The 14,794-nt window shown below is 40.2% G+C and overlaps 1 protein-coding gene across 1 annotated transcript in view; it reads right to left on the bottom strand.

The window, feature by feature from the left end:
• prkx (protein kinase X-linked) overlaps positions 1 to 14,794 on the bottom strand; it is a 128,079-nt gene that overhangs the window by 40,202 nt on the left and 73,083 nt on the right. The window contains exons 4-5 of the mRNA XM_041199379.1: positions 14,544 to 14,663; positions 8,123 to 8,218 (exon numbers count right to left, since the gene is read on the bottom strand). Coding sequence (XP_041055313.1) covers positions 8,123 to 8,218; positions 14,544 to 14,663 — 216 coding nt within the window. The remainder of the gene's footprint in view (positions 1 to 8,122; positions 8,219 to 14,543; positions 14,664 to 14,794) is intronic.

Genomic DNA, 14,794 nt, shown 5'->3' with positions numbered 1-14,794 from the left:
CATAAACGTTACATTTTCAATCAAATTAAGGCAGCCATAACAAAAGCAAACAAAGCATTAGGTTTTAGTCCTGGGGGAACAGAATTGAAAAATAGATACATGAGTTGTATTGAACCTTGGTTAAACCGTGGCTGGAGTACTTTGAGCAGTTCCAGCTGCCATATTACAAGAAGAATATAGAGAAACAGGGGGCGCAAGAAAGATTTATAAGGATGATACCATAACTGCAAGGTTATACCTATCAGGAAAAGGGTGTACAAGCTGGACATCCTTTTCTCTAGAAAAGGAAAAGTTGGGTGGCGGTCTAATAGAGGGGATATTTAGAATTATGGAAGTTTCTGATGGGGTAGACACAGAGGGTGGTATCTAACCAAGGTGATGGGGATCTTGCCCAGCAGCTGGAGACCTGGCAAGAGCTCGTGTCACCTCTTTTAGGGAAGGCCGCCATATTAAGTGCCATGCAGGCACAGTGGAGGGCCTCTGACAGGATCAAGGAGCCGGGGTGGAAATGCCGCTTGCCGAGAGCTGCCAGCCGGAGGCTGATAGCTCCACTGAACGGCAATGCCACCACTTGAGGCCTAATATCATCAATGGATTCCTTAACATAGTTGAGTGATGACCGGAGGGGGTATGCGGGGGAGGAAAGGCGGCTCCGAGGACAGGCAGCTGACTCTCAGGATGCCATCCCACACAGCCCCACCCCTTTCCAATGACCAGTCCCTCAATCAGGCACTCAGTGCCTTTGAACAAGGGGTCACCCACCCCCCACATGGATTGGCTTGTTGTGCTCCCTGCATAGCGAGCCCCTTGCCCCGTGCTGGATTAATACCAGTGGCGGTGGGATGAGGCCTTATGTGGGCATTAATTGCTCACTTAAGGGCCTCAACTGGCGACGGGGCGGGAAGGCCATCCACAGGCCTTCCTCTCATGGACTTAATTGGAGTGGAGTAATTGGAGTGGAGACGGGAAGGTGGTGGGGGCCCAACTCTTCACCCACCCACCTAATTAAAATGTCCTCCCGCCAGTAAACTCACCACGGGGGAAGAGCATTAAATTCTGCTGAGTCTTGTGGGGAATGTCAAACTCTATAGTATTAATATAAGATAGTCACCAAGAAATCAAACAGGGGATTCAAAAGAAACTTCTTTATGCAGAATGGCAAGAATGTGGGATGCACTATCACATGAAGCGGTTGAGCCAAATAGACACACTTAAAGGAAAGCTAGAAAATTGGGGAAAAGGGAATACAGCAGGGCTTCCAGAACTGTGGGTCTCAAGCTCTGAGGCAGTGATGGCTACCATGGACCTCCGACAGTGTTAACAGCTGCCTCACACCTCACAGCTCTAACCGTCTCTCTCTCCCCACCCCACCACCTCCACCCCCACACCACAATCATCTCTCCTCGCCCGCTTCCTGCTCTCACAATCCTCACTGAGGGGCCCACAGCAATTTTCAAACCTCAAAATGGGGTCACAGTGGAAAAAAGTTTGGGAAGAACCAGACTAGAGGGTAATACCAATAGTTAGATGGGGACGAATGGGAGGAGGCTTGAATGGAGCACAGTTGCAGATAGGGACTGGTTGGGCCAAGTGGTGATTTATTACCAATGCAATCTATCTAATAAGTTAAGCAGGATCACTCTTTATATATAACACAAACAGACATGTTACATTGTTGGAAAAGCGTGACATATCCAAATTGGACCACGATTAACTAAATGTAAAAACAGCTATTTAACAGATTGCGGCCATCTGGATACCTGAAAAAATGCAATTGCCTGTAAACATGCAGAAATGTGCTTTAAATTACTTTCACATGTAGGTTTAGAAACTGATGGGCTGTGACTATGTTAAAAAGGTGTTATAAAAATAAACCATCAGCATCACAGCTAAAATAAACCATCTTACTTGACTGCTGTCTGATAAGGAACATATACAATATCCTGGCTTGCAAAAAATACTAGGTTAAAAAATAGTAATTTCTAAGTTGAATTGCTAAAATTGTTAGAATTTCTCCACTCAAGTGTAAAAGCCCATTGAAGCTTAGGAAGCAGTGTTTTGCACAATCAAATGAAAGAATACTGGTAATAGTTTAAAGAGCAAGATTGCCTATTTATTCATTTGTTTACCTGATTTTTTTTAACATCTTAAGCTATTAACAAACAGCAAAGCAGATGATAGCTACTCAAGTGTATACTTTTAAAGATGCTGATTTTTCACACAAATTAGGGCTTGTTATGCTATTCAATGCAAAACGATTCCATAAGTTACACAATTAAACAAATAAAAAACATTAATCAATCTCAGGTTGGTTCAGATAACTAAAGTGCCACTGAAATTTTGCTCGGAGTTAAAGAGATTGTATGAACTCCTCTGCAAGATTTTTTTTCATTGAGAAACCAAGTTGAAGGGCTAGTTTAATACAGGGTGCCATCAAAGCTGAGGAAGAGCAAGAGAAAGGGTGCAGTGACGAGGTGACACTGAACATACACAATAAAAGCCTGAAGCATCTAGATGGAAAAAGGGTGCCACAATTTTAAGGTGCTGGGAAAGACCAAATTAGAGTAAGAGATTGTCAAGTACTTCTTAATTTCACCACAATGAGGGGGTGGTGGTGGTGGAGAATGGAAAGGACAAAAGCTATTTATTAAATTTACAATGCAAAACATGTAGGCATGTAGTCAATATTTACATATAGTACAGTGACAGAATTTTTGATGTAGCTTATCAAATGTCTGAAGGTGAAGGATAGCGACCACCTTCTCCCACAACGTCTGACACAGATGTAACATTCTGTAGCAGTAACATCAAGGATCAGAGGATCCTGAGTTTGATACCTTGTCTGTATTGTTAGCTGCTACTGAATTCATATATGAGTTCTGTTCCTGATTGTTACTGGCAACTTCACTGGGGCACTTTACAACTGTGGCATTCCTTACTACTTTTCCATTTACATGCTTCAGGCTTTTATTGTGCATGTTCAGTGTCACCTAATCACTGCACCCTTCCTCTTGCTCTTCCTCAGCTTTGGTGGCATCCTGTATTAAACTAGATCTTCAGCTAAATATTCACCATCATCTTCAGCTTTGATAGATAGTCACCTGCCTATGATAAAATAGCCTAATGACACCTCCCATCCAAACCAATACAACTACACCTCAGTATCTTCAGGAGAGAAGCGCAGGGGGAAATTCAGAGGGCAAAAAACAAATTCATTATAGAGTTCAGAAAATAGTCATAAGCCACTTAGTTTTGAGATTTTTGTCACACAGCCTGTGAAAGAGAATAGGACCATAATTAACTAAAATGTTTTGAAATGTGGGTACTAAGGAATATGCTTAAAATTTCATATACAGACCATAAGGAAAATGAAGAGGTGTTTGAAATTGCAAGTACAAAAAGGACTCTGAAAAGTGATATCCAAAAAAGAAAACATTAGTATTTTGGGCATTTGATCAAAGTTGAAAAGTTACAGACATCTCTTCTAGAGGGTAAAATGGAGGGTAGCGGAAAGAGAAGTCGACCCAGGCAAAGTTAGGGGACAGACATCACAGACTGGTTGCAGACAAGCTACGATGGATGCGTGAGGATGGCGCTAGACAGACGAGTGTGACATTCCATGACAGCTGGTCTCCTGGCAGGAGTAGCTACAAGCAGCAGCAGCAACAGCCTTCTACAACACTTATAAGCTATCACTTGACAATCTCTTACTCTAACTTGGTCTTTGCCAGCACTTTACAGCTGTGGTATTCCTTACTACTTTTCCATTTACATGCTTCAGGCTTTTATTGTGCTTGTTCAGTGTCACCTAATCACTGCACCCTTCCTCTTGCTCTTCCTCAGCTTTGGTGACATCCTGTATTAAACTAGATCCTCAGCTAAATATTCATCATCTTACATTAACTGTTTAATAGTTAAATCTTAAAGGCATTGCGATAGCTGTCATGGCAGTTATGGTGAGTTGTTACAATTTAAGTGTCTGGCTGAAGAATTGTTCCATTAAGCCTCAGCAGCCCAAACTTAGGGTACTTGTTTCAAACTCACACCTGGAGGAGTTCAGCTTAAGGGCACCTAAAATGTCCACTGAAAAGATTTATTACATAAACACTAGCAAATAAGATATGATTCACAAGATAGGTATGCAAGTCTTTGGAGCCACTGAATATTTTTTCCATGTTAGATATTTAACACTTCTTCTAAGTGGAAATGGGGGAGAAAGGTAGGTGGATTCTACTTAAATTTAAATCTCTATCTGGGTTGGATACACCAGCCTTGATCAAGCTTTGTAAATGAGGCCAAAAATAAAATCTTCAACTTTTTTTGTTGCAACAATTAAGAATGCAATACTTCAAGCTGCATTTATGAACAATAGCATATAACATTTTCTTGCCTGAAGTGCTTCTTATTCAACACAAGTAGCAATCAGAATTTGACAAAGTCACAAGAGGGCCATATTTTCCAAAGGCATAGTGAATACCTATGGTTTTATACAAGGCAGCAGTCTTCGAAATGGATTTCTCATACAGGGCAACTACAGTCCTAATTATCAGTACCCACCATGGTGTTTTTCTATACCCAAAACTTTCTCCGCTTCAGCCATTTTAAAGTTTTTTCTTTTAAGCTTCTTTTCATTGAAATATCTTTTATATCCTTCCCACAAGATACTTTCTTGTAAATAGAAAAGACTGGAGAAACTTGGGCTTTTCACCACTGATATGTGGTATCTGAGAGATGATCTTATAAAAGTATTCCCATTTAAAGCACATTCAGTGTTTTCATTGTAGCACGGTTTATAATTCGGGACGTTCCCCAATAGTGCCATTTTCATTTCAATAGCTCCATTTTCATTTTAGCAGTTTCTGTTCAATTGTGTATAAACAAACCACCGCTTCACTGACCCTTCTGCTTCTTTTCCTGCCCGCTCCTCACCCCAACATTCCCCTTACTGCTTAACTCCCCAACACCCCGTTCATAGCTTCCCTCTGACACCCCTGCTCAATGCCTTTCTCCCCAAAACCCCTGCTTGTAGCTTCCCTCCCTTGCCCCACCACTTCTCTTCCCGACGCTCCTGCTTCTCTCCCCAACCCCCAGTCTTCCCAACCCCCTGCTCGCTGCTTAACTTCTCGAAACCCCTGCTTGCTATTTCTCTCCCCAACCCTCCCATGTAACTCCCCCAACTCCTCCTTACCCTTTTCTCAACGACCTTGGCAAGGTGGACATCAAAAGTATGTTTCCTTTTGTGGGTGAGTCCAGAACTAGGGGTCACTGTTTTAAAATTAGGGATTGCCCTTTTAGGACAGAAACAAGGAGAACATTTTCTCTCAGAGTTGTGCAACTTTGGAATTCTCTGCCTCAGAAGGTGGTAGAGGCAGGGGGTCGTTGAATATTTTAGGCAAGGGAATCAAAGGTTACTGGGGTTAGATGGGAACGTGGAAATCGAAACACAAGATCATCAGCCAAGCGGCGAACGAGAGGATGGGGAGAGTGAAGTGGCGAGCGAGAGGGTGGCAAGAGGGAAGTGGCGAATGGGAGGGTGAAGAGAAGGAAGCAGCAAGAGGGTGGGGAGGAGGAAGCGGCGAGCAAGAGGATGGGAGGAAGGAAGGGATGAGTGAGAGGGTCAGGAGAGGGAAGCAGTAAACAGGAAGTAACAAGCTGGAGTTAAGTTATTAAGAGTTTGCAAGTTTTTAAGATGATTTTTGGGCCAGTTAGGTTCAAGGCAGTCAACAGTATTTTAATGTAACAATCATAGGTCAGGAACATAACCTACCCTTACTACATGGTTTCTTATGGGAGAGTGATTTTTGTTTAGCATGCTGCATTTTAGAACACATGGAGTGCTAAACAAAGGATAGCTGCACAAGGTTACACAGTGTTGAAAAGACAAATCCAGAAACGTAAAATAATTACATGAGAGTACAACAAAGTTCAGAGGTTTAAATCAGTAAAAGGCAAACTTAGGACTAATATCAGGAAGCTTTTCTTCACACAGACTGTGACACACGGAATGGGCTCCCAGATTAAGTGCTGGAGGTGAAAACCCTGAAAGCATTTAGAAACAAATAGAAACTGCAATAGAAAGATAATAGACTTCAGTGTCACTTTGGATGAATGAATCAAAGTAGGTTGAATAGCTGAATTTTCCTTATTTTAATGCTGTACCATAGCATTGTACAGTTTTGTTTCATTAGTGAGTTGTCAGTGCAACAATTAACCAGGATTTTAAATTTTAAGAATTTGGTACTGTTCAAAGAAATGACGGAGTTGTTCAAATATTTTAGTCAAAAATCCAGCTACAAGACATGAATCAAAAACTTTCGGATTTCCTACTAATGAGACAACAAATTTGAAGTGTTTCCCATGTCATATGCAAGCCAGGCCAGATGCGCTCCAAAATTGCTTAAAAAAACATCTGTTCCAATCTTTTACTGCGCCAACATTTTTCACAAGACGCCTTCCCCTCCATTAATAAAATTAAATTTCTGCCAAACAGTCATCAACATTGTACTATGGATTTGCTGTCGCTTACAACAGCATAGCAGCCTGTCCAGACACATTTGGACTTATTGAACTGCAATCTCAAAAGTTCTCAATCTCACCTAAATGAATGACTACCTAGCTGGTTTTGTATGCTATGTTACAACATGGACACCTGGTTTGATCTGCTGTTTTAAACAGATTGCATTTCCTCAGATACAAAGCTCCCTTTGAGATTATTATTCAACATGCCTACACATCATCTTCCCACTCTACTTGATCAACTCACAATAAAAAATATAAGCAGAGAATGAGCAATAAGATCTGTAGCAGATAAAGAGTACACCGCAAGAAAGGAGCCATACTTCTGCACTGAACTGATGGCAAAAATACTCAATATGCAATCTCAATCTTAAATAGTGCAGGCATGCCTGTCTCTAATAACAGAACCCGAATCCTCTCTTGATTGAGCTGGTTAACAAGCCAACTGGCCTTTATAGTATGTTGTCCACACTATAATATGGTGGGCTTGAAGAGGCGGGCGGGAGTGCGTAGGCTGTTTTTTTTTTTACATTTCTGTAAAGGAAAGGGGGGGTGCCCTTTGCTCTTCCCTGAACTTCAATTCTCCCCCTCCCACCCACGCTGAGCTGCTCGATCCTTCCCAGTCCAAGACCCCCAACATCCTTAGGTTCGGAGGCCAGGGCTGCCTTCCTCCTGGGCCTGCAACAGCAGCGCCCGCTACTCAGTTCAGATTGGCCAGCAGCTCTTGAAGGTCCCACTGAGGGACAGACGTCTGATTGTCAGCTTGATTAGCCTGCCCGTAGCATGTCATAGCCATGGGTGGTCTTTTTTTCCATGTATCGGCTGCCAACCAACTCTTGCAACGGGGGTGGGGTCTGGCGGAGCAAGAGGTTGCGGCCCCTCCCCTCCTCCACCCGCCCTGCAAAAATTCCGCCTGACGAGTAAACAAACAAATTAGGGCCAGGGACAATCAAATGGGGAGGGGCAAAGGATTAAAGCAGAAAGATGAGAATTTTAAGTTGGAGTATTACTGAACTGGGAGTCAGCAAAGGTGATGCTCGGGGCTTGGTGCAAGATAGAATACAGGCAATAAAATTGTACTCAGCTGATATTCACAAGGCAAGGAGAGCATTGAACAGTTGACTGTGGAGGTGACAAAGGCATGAATGAGTGTTTCAGGAAGTTGGGGGGGGGGGGGGGGGGGGGGGGGGGGGGGGGTGGCGGCTTACAGAAGGCCAAATACAGACAACTGAAAGGTTTGAGGAACCAGCAAAGGTGAGCATAAATGTGAGTAAAATGCGGATTTGCATAACAATAACAGCAAAAAACAGTCATTTTTCCAGCAAGATCTCAAGATCTGCAAGTTAAATTGTAAGAACAGAACAAGGGAAAACAGATTCAAAGTTGTAAACAGCAAACAGAATTGAGGTGAGGATGTTGTCCTTGACATATAGAGTAATCAATACAAGGAATAAACTTCCACTCAGAATACTAGAAGTGAAAATCCAAAGTTAGTTAACAACTGCATGCTATAACAAGATTCTTTTTTGGATGGACAATCTACGAATAGCCTGACTGATAATTATTTTGTAATATCCCAATCATTGAAGGGTTTAATTAAACTTACTTCACATAGAAATCGAGGTGTCTTGGGAAGTCCAGCTTTCCAGCAAGAATCTTTTGGTAAATACCAAAAGGGTTGTCATCAAAAAATGGTGGGTAGCTGTAAAAGATATCACACAAAATGAATGGATTGAAAGAAAACTCAAAGCAAATTATGTTATCTGATAAATGCCAAGGGGTCTTCAGCAACAGTACAACAGAGCGATTGCGAATCAATACCCTGTTTGACACTTTACCCAGTTTCCTTCCCCATCGAATAGCAAAGCAAATTTATGAAACAGTTAACTGTTTTATGAAAATTTATCACTACTTCCAGTACTGGTTATTGGCAATTTAGTGAAAACATGATCTTTTAATCATGGCTACTTGGAAATAAAGTCTCTTCTCCCCGTCTCTGTGCCAGTTGCAAGTTGACAGACTGAAATATGTTTGGGAAATCTGGCACTAAACACTGGATTGAAAGGCCACAGAACAAAATGCCAATAAATCTGCACAACTTCAGAATCTCATTCACAAAAGTTGTAAGGAAATGTGGATTAAGACATGAAAATGCCTCACTCATGCTGTTTAAACATTCTTCAGAAATCAAGGTCAAATTGAGATTAGAGTCAAAGGTACACCTTAGAATCATAGAATGGTTACAGTATAGGGGGAGGCCATTCGGCCCATTGCTCTTTACAAGAGCAATTCATCTCGTGCCACTCCCCTGCCTTTTCCCTGTAGCCCTGCAAACATTTCCTCTTCAGATAATAATCCAATTCCCTTTTGAAAGCCACAATCGAATCTGCCTCAACCACATAGACAGTGCATTCCAGACCCTAAACACTTGCTGCGTAAAAAAGTTTCTCCTCATGTCGTCTTTGCTTCTTTTAACAATCACTTTATATCGGAGTCTGCTGGTTCTCAGTCCTTCCACCATCTTGGGAACAAAGCATTGTGGACTTTAAAATGCACATGCCTTTCCATTACACTTGACCTGGGAGTGACTCATGAATAAACTTTATGCAAAATATGGGAAATATTGATTTCTTAACCCTGACGTTTCTCACCTTAAAACAAAACAGCTTTGGAAGTATTCATGCAAAATTAAGCACATCATGTTAAATTACAGCAAAACTTTATAGCAGGTACATTGTCCTAGGTTTCAATGTGAACCAATTTACGCCATGTAACCTGTACTCATCGTACATTTGTTTTAAATGAAAATTGCAGAATTATTGCTGAAATGAGAAAGCAATAAGGATCAGCTTCAGTCTTTGGAGGTTTGAAAGAAGAATTATCTTCTGACCAGAATTTTCATAGCAGTGAAATCAAGGAAATGTCAAAGCTTTTATTAACAAATCAAAACCGAGCACACATAGCATGAAATCTGCACCAGAACACTTAATTCTGGGGAAAGCACGTACATCTAACTGGTTGGTCATCAATAGCTATTCCCCAGGGCTAGAAGGCTGTATATCTAAATCCAACATATTTCTTTCCCTAATTACTAGAAATGGCTATTTATTATACCTGTTATTTATGGTATGGCGTTTAAGAAATTATTCAGAGCTCTGTCATTTGTAAAAATCTGTAATTATTTTATACGACATGATTCTTTACCACTCAACCACATCTTGTTATATACGATTCAAAAAATCTTCTTGAAGGTCAGAAGTTCAGCAACTTTACAATTAGTGTTTTTTGGTATTTGCCTGGACTTTAGGCCCAAAGGCCAATGAAATAAACAATGTTCAATATTGATATCAAGTAAACTGAAGTCTTGCACATTCCAATTCTAAAAGTGTAACACTTGTCTAGCTTGCTACCAAAATAGTCACTCAGTTGTATTACAATAGGAAATAGCAGTTAGCTTTGGCAGTGATGACATTCCATGAATGAATAAAAAGGGTGAGGGGCGGTGGTGGGGGGGGGGGGAATTTAAATTCGTCACTCATTGTTTTCTAGTAACTCTTGCCTGAATGCATGCGTTCATCAATGCTGCATAAGGATCCATGGGTCTGTTGCAACAAAAACGCTTCTAACATGTTGTCCATGCTCATCCATGAAAAATGATCACGTAGGCAAGGCACCAAAGGCTGCCAATACCAGCTAGTGTACCCAGCATATCAGTGCCATCTTTAGAGGGGAGAGAGCTGACAAACCAAATGATATTGATACACTATGAGGGGTGGTTTACTAAGTACATGAAGACATTGAAACCAAATGCAAAATTCTAAAATTTCAAAACATAATGAGTAGGGGAAAAAATGAACAGATGTACCAAAATTTAACTGGTCCTAAATATCCCCAAACAAGTGTTATTAACCTTTTCATAGCATTACGGTGCTGCTACTTGGTATATTTGCATAACAGACAGCTGAAATCATCCTCAGTTATGCCAAAGACTAACAGCTAAGGACTGATATGTTATTTTAACTGAAAAACTGCAAATTTTCAGGTCAATATCATGAGACACATCAAAATAATTAACTTGCCATTAAACTAAAATAGAGCAGTACATGGATTACCCAGTTGAAACTGAATGTTTATAAACCAGAACAAATATTCTCAAAAAGGATGTTAAAATGGTCACAACTGAATCCAACTGTGGAAACATTCAACAGTAAACAAGACAATGAACTGGTTATGTGTAAAGAATGCTTGGCAGGGGAAAGAGAATGAAGGACATAAAACTGAATAGAGGGAAACAAGATGGAAAAATACAGACAGGAAAATCTTGAAAATGATGATCTAGCAAGATGGAAACAGAGAATATAGAAAGAACTCTTCATCACCTTGGTACATCCTGAAGCAACTTATAAACAGCAAAGTACTTTTGAAATGTAGGAATTCAAAAGGAAATTAAATGGACATTAGAGGGAAATAAACTTACAGGACCAGGGGGATAGAGAGGAGAATGGTACTGTTCTGATTTTTCCACAGAGAACCAGCGTGGGTCAATGGTCCCCTTCTGCACCATAACAGCTCTATGACTATGAAATGAAGGTCCCACAAACAGTAACATGATAATGAGCAGATCATCTGTTTGAGCGATATTGGTCGAGGGATAAATATAGGCCAGGACACGAGGGATAACTTCCCTGCTCTTTTTTCCAATAGTGCCATGGGATTTGTTTTTTAAAACTTCTAGCTGAGGAGGCAGGCATTTTTTCCAAACAATTTCATTTGTGTTATAAGCTTCTTCTCTTGCGAATGTGCGCAAGTTCATTTTCACCAAAGAGAGTTTATGGTGGTGTCGGTATTACTTTGCTGAACTAATAATCCAGTGAACATGAGTTCAAGGCGAACCATTACAGCTTGAGAATTTGAATTCAGTTTAAGAAATATACCAATGAGAAGCTGGCATCAGTAAAAGTTACAAAAAACTCAAATGATTTGTCATGTCCTTTATGGAAGGAAACATTCTGTCCTTAGCCAGTCTACCTATTTATCTTTCCAGTTCCACACATAGCTGTTTGATTCTTACCTGCCCTCCAAAGTTACTTAGAAAGCCACACAGTTACTTTTTCAGGGCAACAAGGGATTGCCAATAATTGCTAGCCTATGATACCCACATCCTAAAAGCTAACTCGACACTTGCAGTGACTTAGCAGATTCACCAGTGCAATAGTTTAGAGAATTATGTTGGCAACCCAAGTATAACAAAAAACTACAAAGTGCCTTTTTTCTAAAATTCAGGGATAAGTTGTAAACTCTAGACAGTAAGCCATACACTCATGCACATTCCAACTGAAAGCGGATGTGCAGCAATCCAAGCAATTTTTTGTAAACTATTCTGAAAGTCACCAGCTTTTATAGGAATAAACAATTGTATGTTCCAAACAATAGTAATTTGCATCCTCCAATTGGTACACCTGCTGCCAAACGTTTTCCAAAGAACTTACAGGCCATAAACACCCTACATTTAGCTTTGCAATCCATAACACATTTTTATGACTTGATTCTGGAAAGTTTCCTGGCAAATGTACATTTTACTGAACAAACAGATGAAGTTTTGAAGAGGGTCGTAGAGGAGGAGGGGGGAATTCATAAAAAAAGACCTTCAGAAACCTTATTGCTTTCTTATTAAACTCTCATACACTGATTTTTTTTAAAAAATTAATTCACGGGATGTAGGCATCGCTGTCTAGGCCAGCATTTATTGCCCATTCCTAAATGCCCTCAAGAAGGTGGTGGTGAGCTGCCTTCTTGAAATATCGTTTTTTTTATTTTAAAACATAGTCATTTAATCATAACGTGTTTCTACTATGTGAAAAATGCTCAAGGATTCTATGGCTGATTAACTTTTCAGGAATATTTATTATTGTTTGTAGGATTGTAAATTATCTCAATAGCATCCACATAGATTTATATAGTGCCTTTAACAGTACAAAAAAACCCAAGACACTTCATGCGGGCATTATCAAACAAATTTTTACATAGTATACCAAACTATATCAATGCCAACACAATCAAAGGTGTTTGACTTAATGTCTGAAAGTGCCCAAATGTATAAAAAAATCCTCAATTGTAAAATGGCTTTGTACATGGCTGGCTTGCTGTTTTACCATACAGCGTTGCCAACAACATTTTATTTTTCATTACGGCCAAGCTTTGTCATATAACTTTAAATCATTTATTTCCAAGATATATATGTGCTTAGAAATGTCTATAGCAATTTTGATTATCAATCAAAATGATTGGGATCCTCATATCCATTATCAAGGGTCCCAAATTCAAGGTTAACCAAGTACCAAATTCTATTTGAGCCAAATTTTATCCTCATCCAACATTCTCACCTGCTTAATTTTTAGCAAGAGTTACTGGATAGCGATCAAGTGAGGAACTCTGGTCAGTGTTTCCTTCCCCTAACCTAGTGCACCAAAACTATACTGCCATGAGACTATTAGTCCAGGGTAAGTCAGCAAAGACGCAGAGTTAAGTCTAACCTTTGTGATTCAGCACCACACCGGATGTTGCTCACATTTAACAAGCCATTGGGGAAGCTCATTAAGGGTCTTAGACAGTGGCTCACTGCCCATTCCACTTAACAGGTCATTTGTCAAGTATTGTGCAAAGTTCAGCTTTCTGGAGTAGGGGTATAGTAGTTTTTTCAAAGCATAGAAATAACACTGCTAACGTTTTGCCTGATTCCTAACCTCAATAATCAATTTAGTTTTATTCATTGCTGAAAGGAGAGAAGCTTATTGTCTTACACTCATCAAGGACAAACGCAAGAATGCCAACTACAGGAGAAAAGGGTACTCACTGATTGGCCGAGGCACTGCCATGGAGAAAGCAATGAGCAACTCTAAGCTCCAGAGTAATTCAAAATAGATACAGGGCTTGAATACATGCTTTTTATTTGCAGGGAACAAATCCCTGCATATGAATGTATGTTGCTCCTAGCGAGCGTAAATGAGCCACATTACGATCTTGGCTGATTATCTTAAATTGGTTGTTAGTGTAGCTATTAGCAAACTCAGGATGGCTCAGCAAGTGCTGTCCAATCGCAGAATCACAGCCACCAGTGGACGTTTTGTTTGGCATTTTGCAAGCACAGGCTGATAAGTAGTCTGTGCTCTTCCTATTACAAACAACTGAGGGAACATGCAGTTTCATTCAATGAGCCAATTGTTTGGGCATATGACCTATGTACCTGGCATCACACTGGCACTGAAATTCATATGCAATGTTGCTCAATTGCATAGTATTTTCCAATAGGTTGCCTGCTTCAGTCTAAAAAGACATTCTACCTAACACACAATTGAGCAATGGCATGTTTGAATTTCGCTGGTGCGATGTCGGGTACATAGGCTGTGCGTTCCAGTGAATGGCTGATCGAATCAAACACAATGTTAATTTGGCTATTTATAATAGCTGTAACAGTGCAGATTGTACTCAACTAGCCCGCACTTGCAAAACCCAAAACAAAATGTCTGTTAGATGTGATTCTGCAATTGGGAAATACTTGCTGAACGTGGATCATTTACGTTGTTAGAAGTGACATACATTCATACACAGGGGCCTATTCTCTGTAGACAGAAGGAATATGTTCAAAGGTTGCACCTATTTTGAATTACTCGGGAGCTTGGGGAGCCTATAGCCCCTTTTTGCTTTCTCCACGGCAACACCTTGGTCAATCAGGATCGATTTGTAAACCAAAAATCATCTTTTTCTCCTGTAGAATAAATTGTTGTGATGGTTTGAAATTTGGCATCCTTGTGTTTGTCCTGATGGGTGCAGGACAAAAAGCATTGGCAATATATCTTTCTTTTCAGCAATATTCAAGTTCTGTACTATCAAGTGACAGTTTTATTTCCAAAAATGAAGTGCTTTTTTAGGTAACCCCAAGATTTAGCATTGTCAAACAACAGCAATTACAAGTCTTTGCAACATTATGAATTTGAGGGAATAACTGAAAAATCTCCAAAAACACTTACCCTGAAAGCATTTCAAACATCAGCACACCTAATGCCCACCAGTCCACAGCTCTCCCATGGCCTTTACTCTGTATAACTTCTGGTGCAAGATATTCTGGTGTCCCACAGAGTGTCCATGTTCTAACAAAAGGGAAAAAAAGGAAATATTCTCATTTATTTTGTTAAAAAGAGTATCAGAGCAAACCACTGTTATTGGTGAAACAGGTCAATGTACAATGATCAAAATATCAACAAAGAATAAACACAGCTAT

Source organism: Carcharodon carcharias, chromosome 11 (assembly GCF_017639515.1).
Source record: "Carcharodon carcharias isolate sCarCar2 chromosome 11, sCarCar2.pri, whole genome shotgun sequence".
NCBI classification, from domain to species: Eukaryota; Metazoa; Chordata; class Chondrichthyes; order Lamniformes; family Lamnidae; genus Carcharodon; species Carcharodon carcharias.
This window is presented reverse-complemented; position numbering and strand designations above follow the sequence as displayed.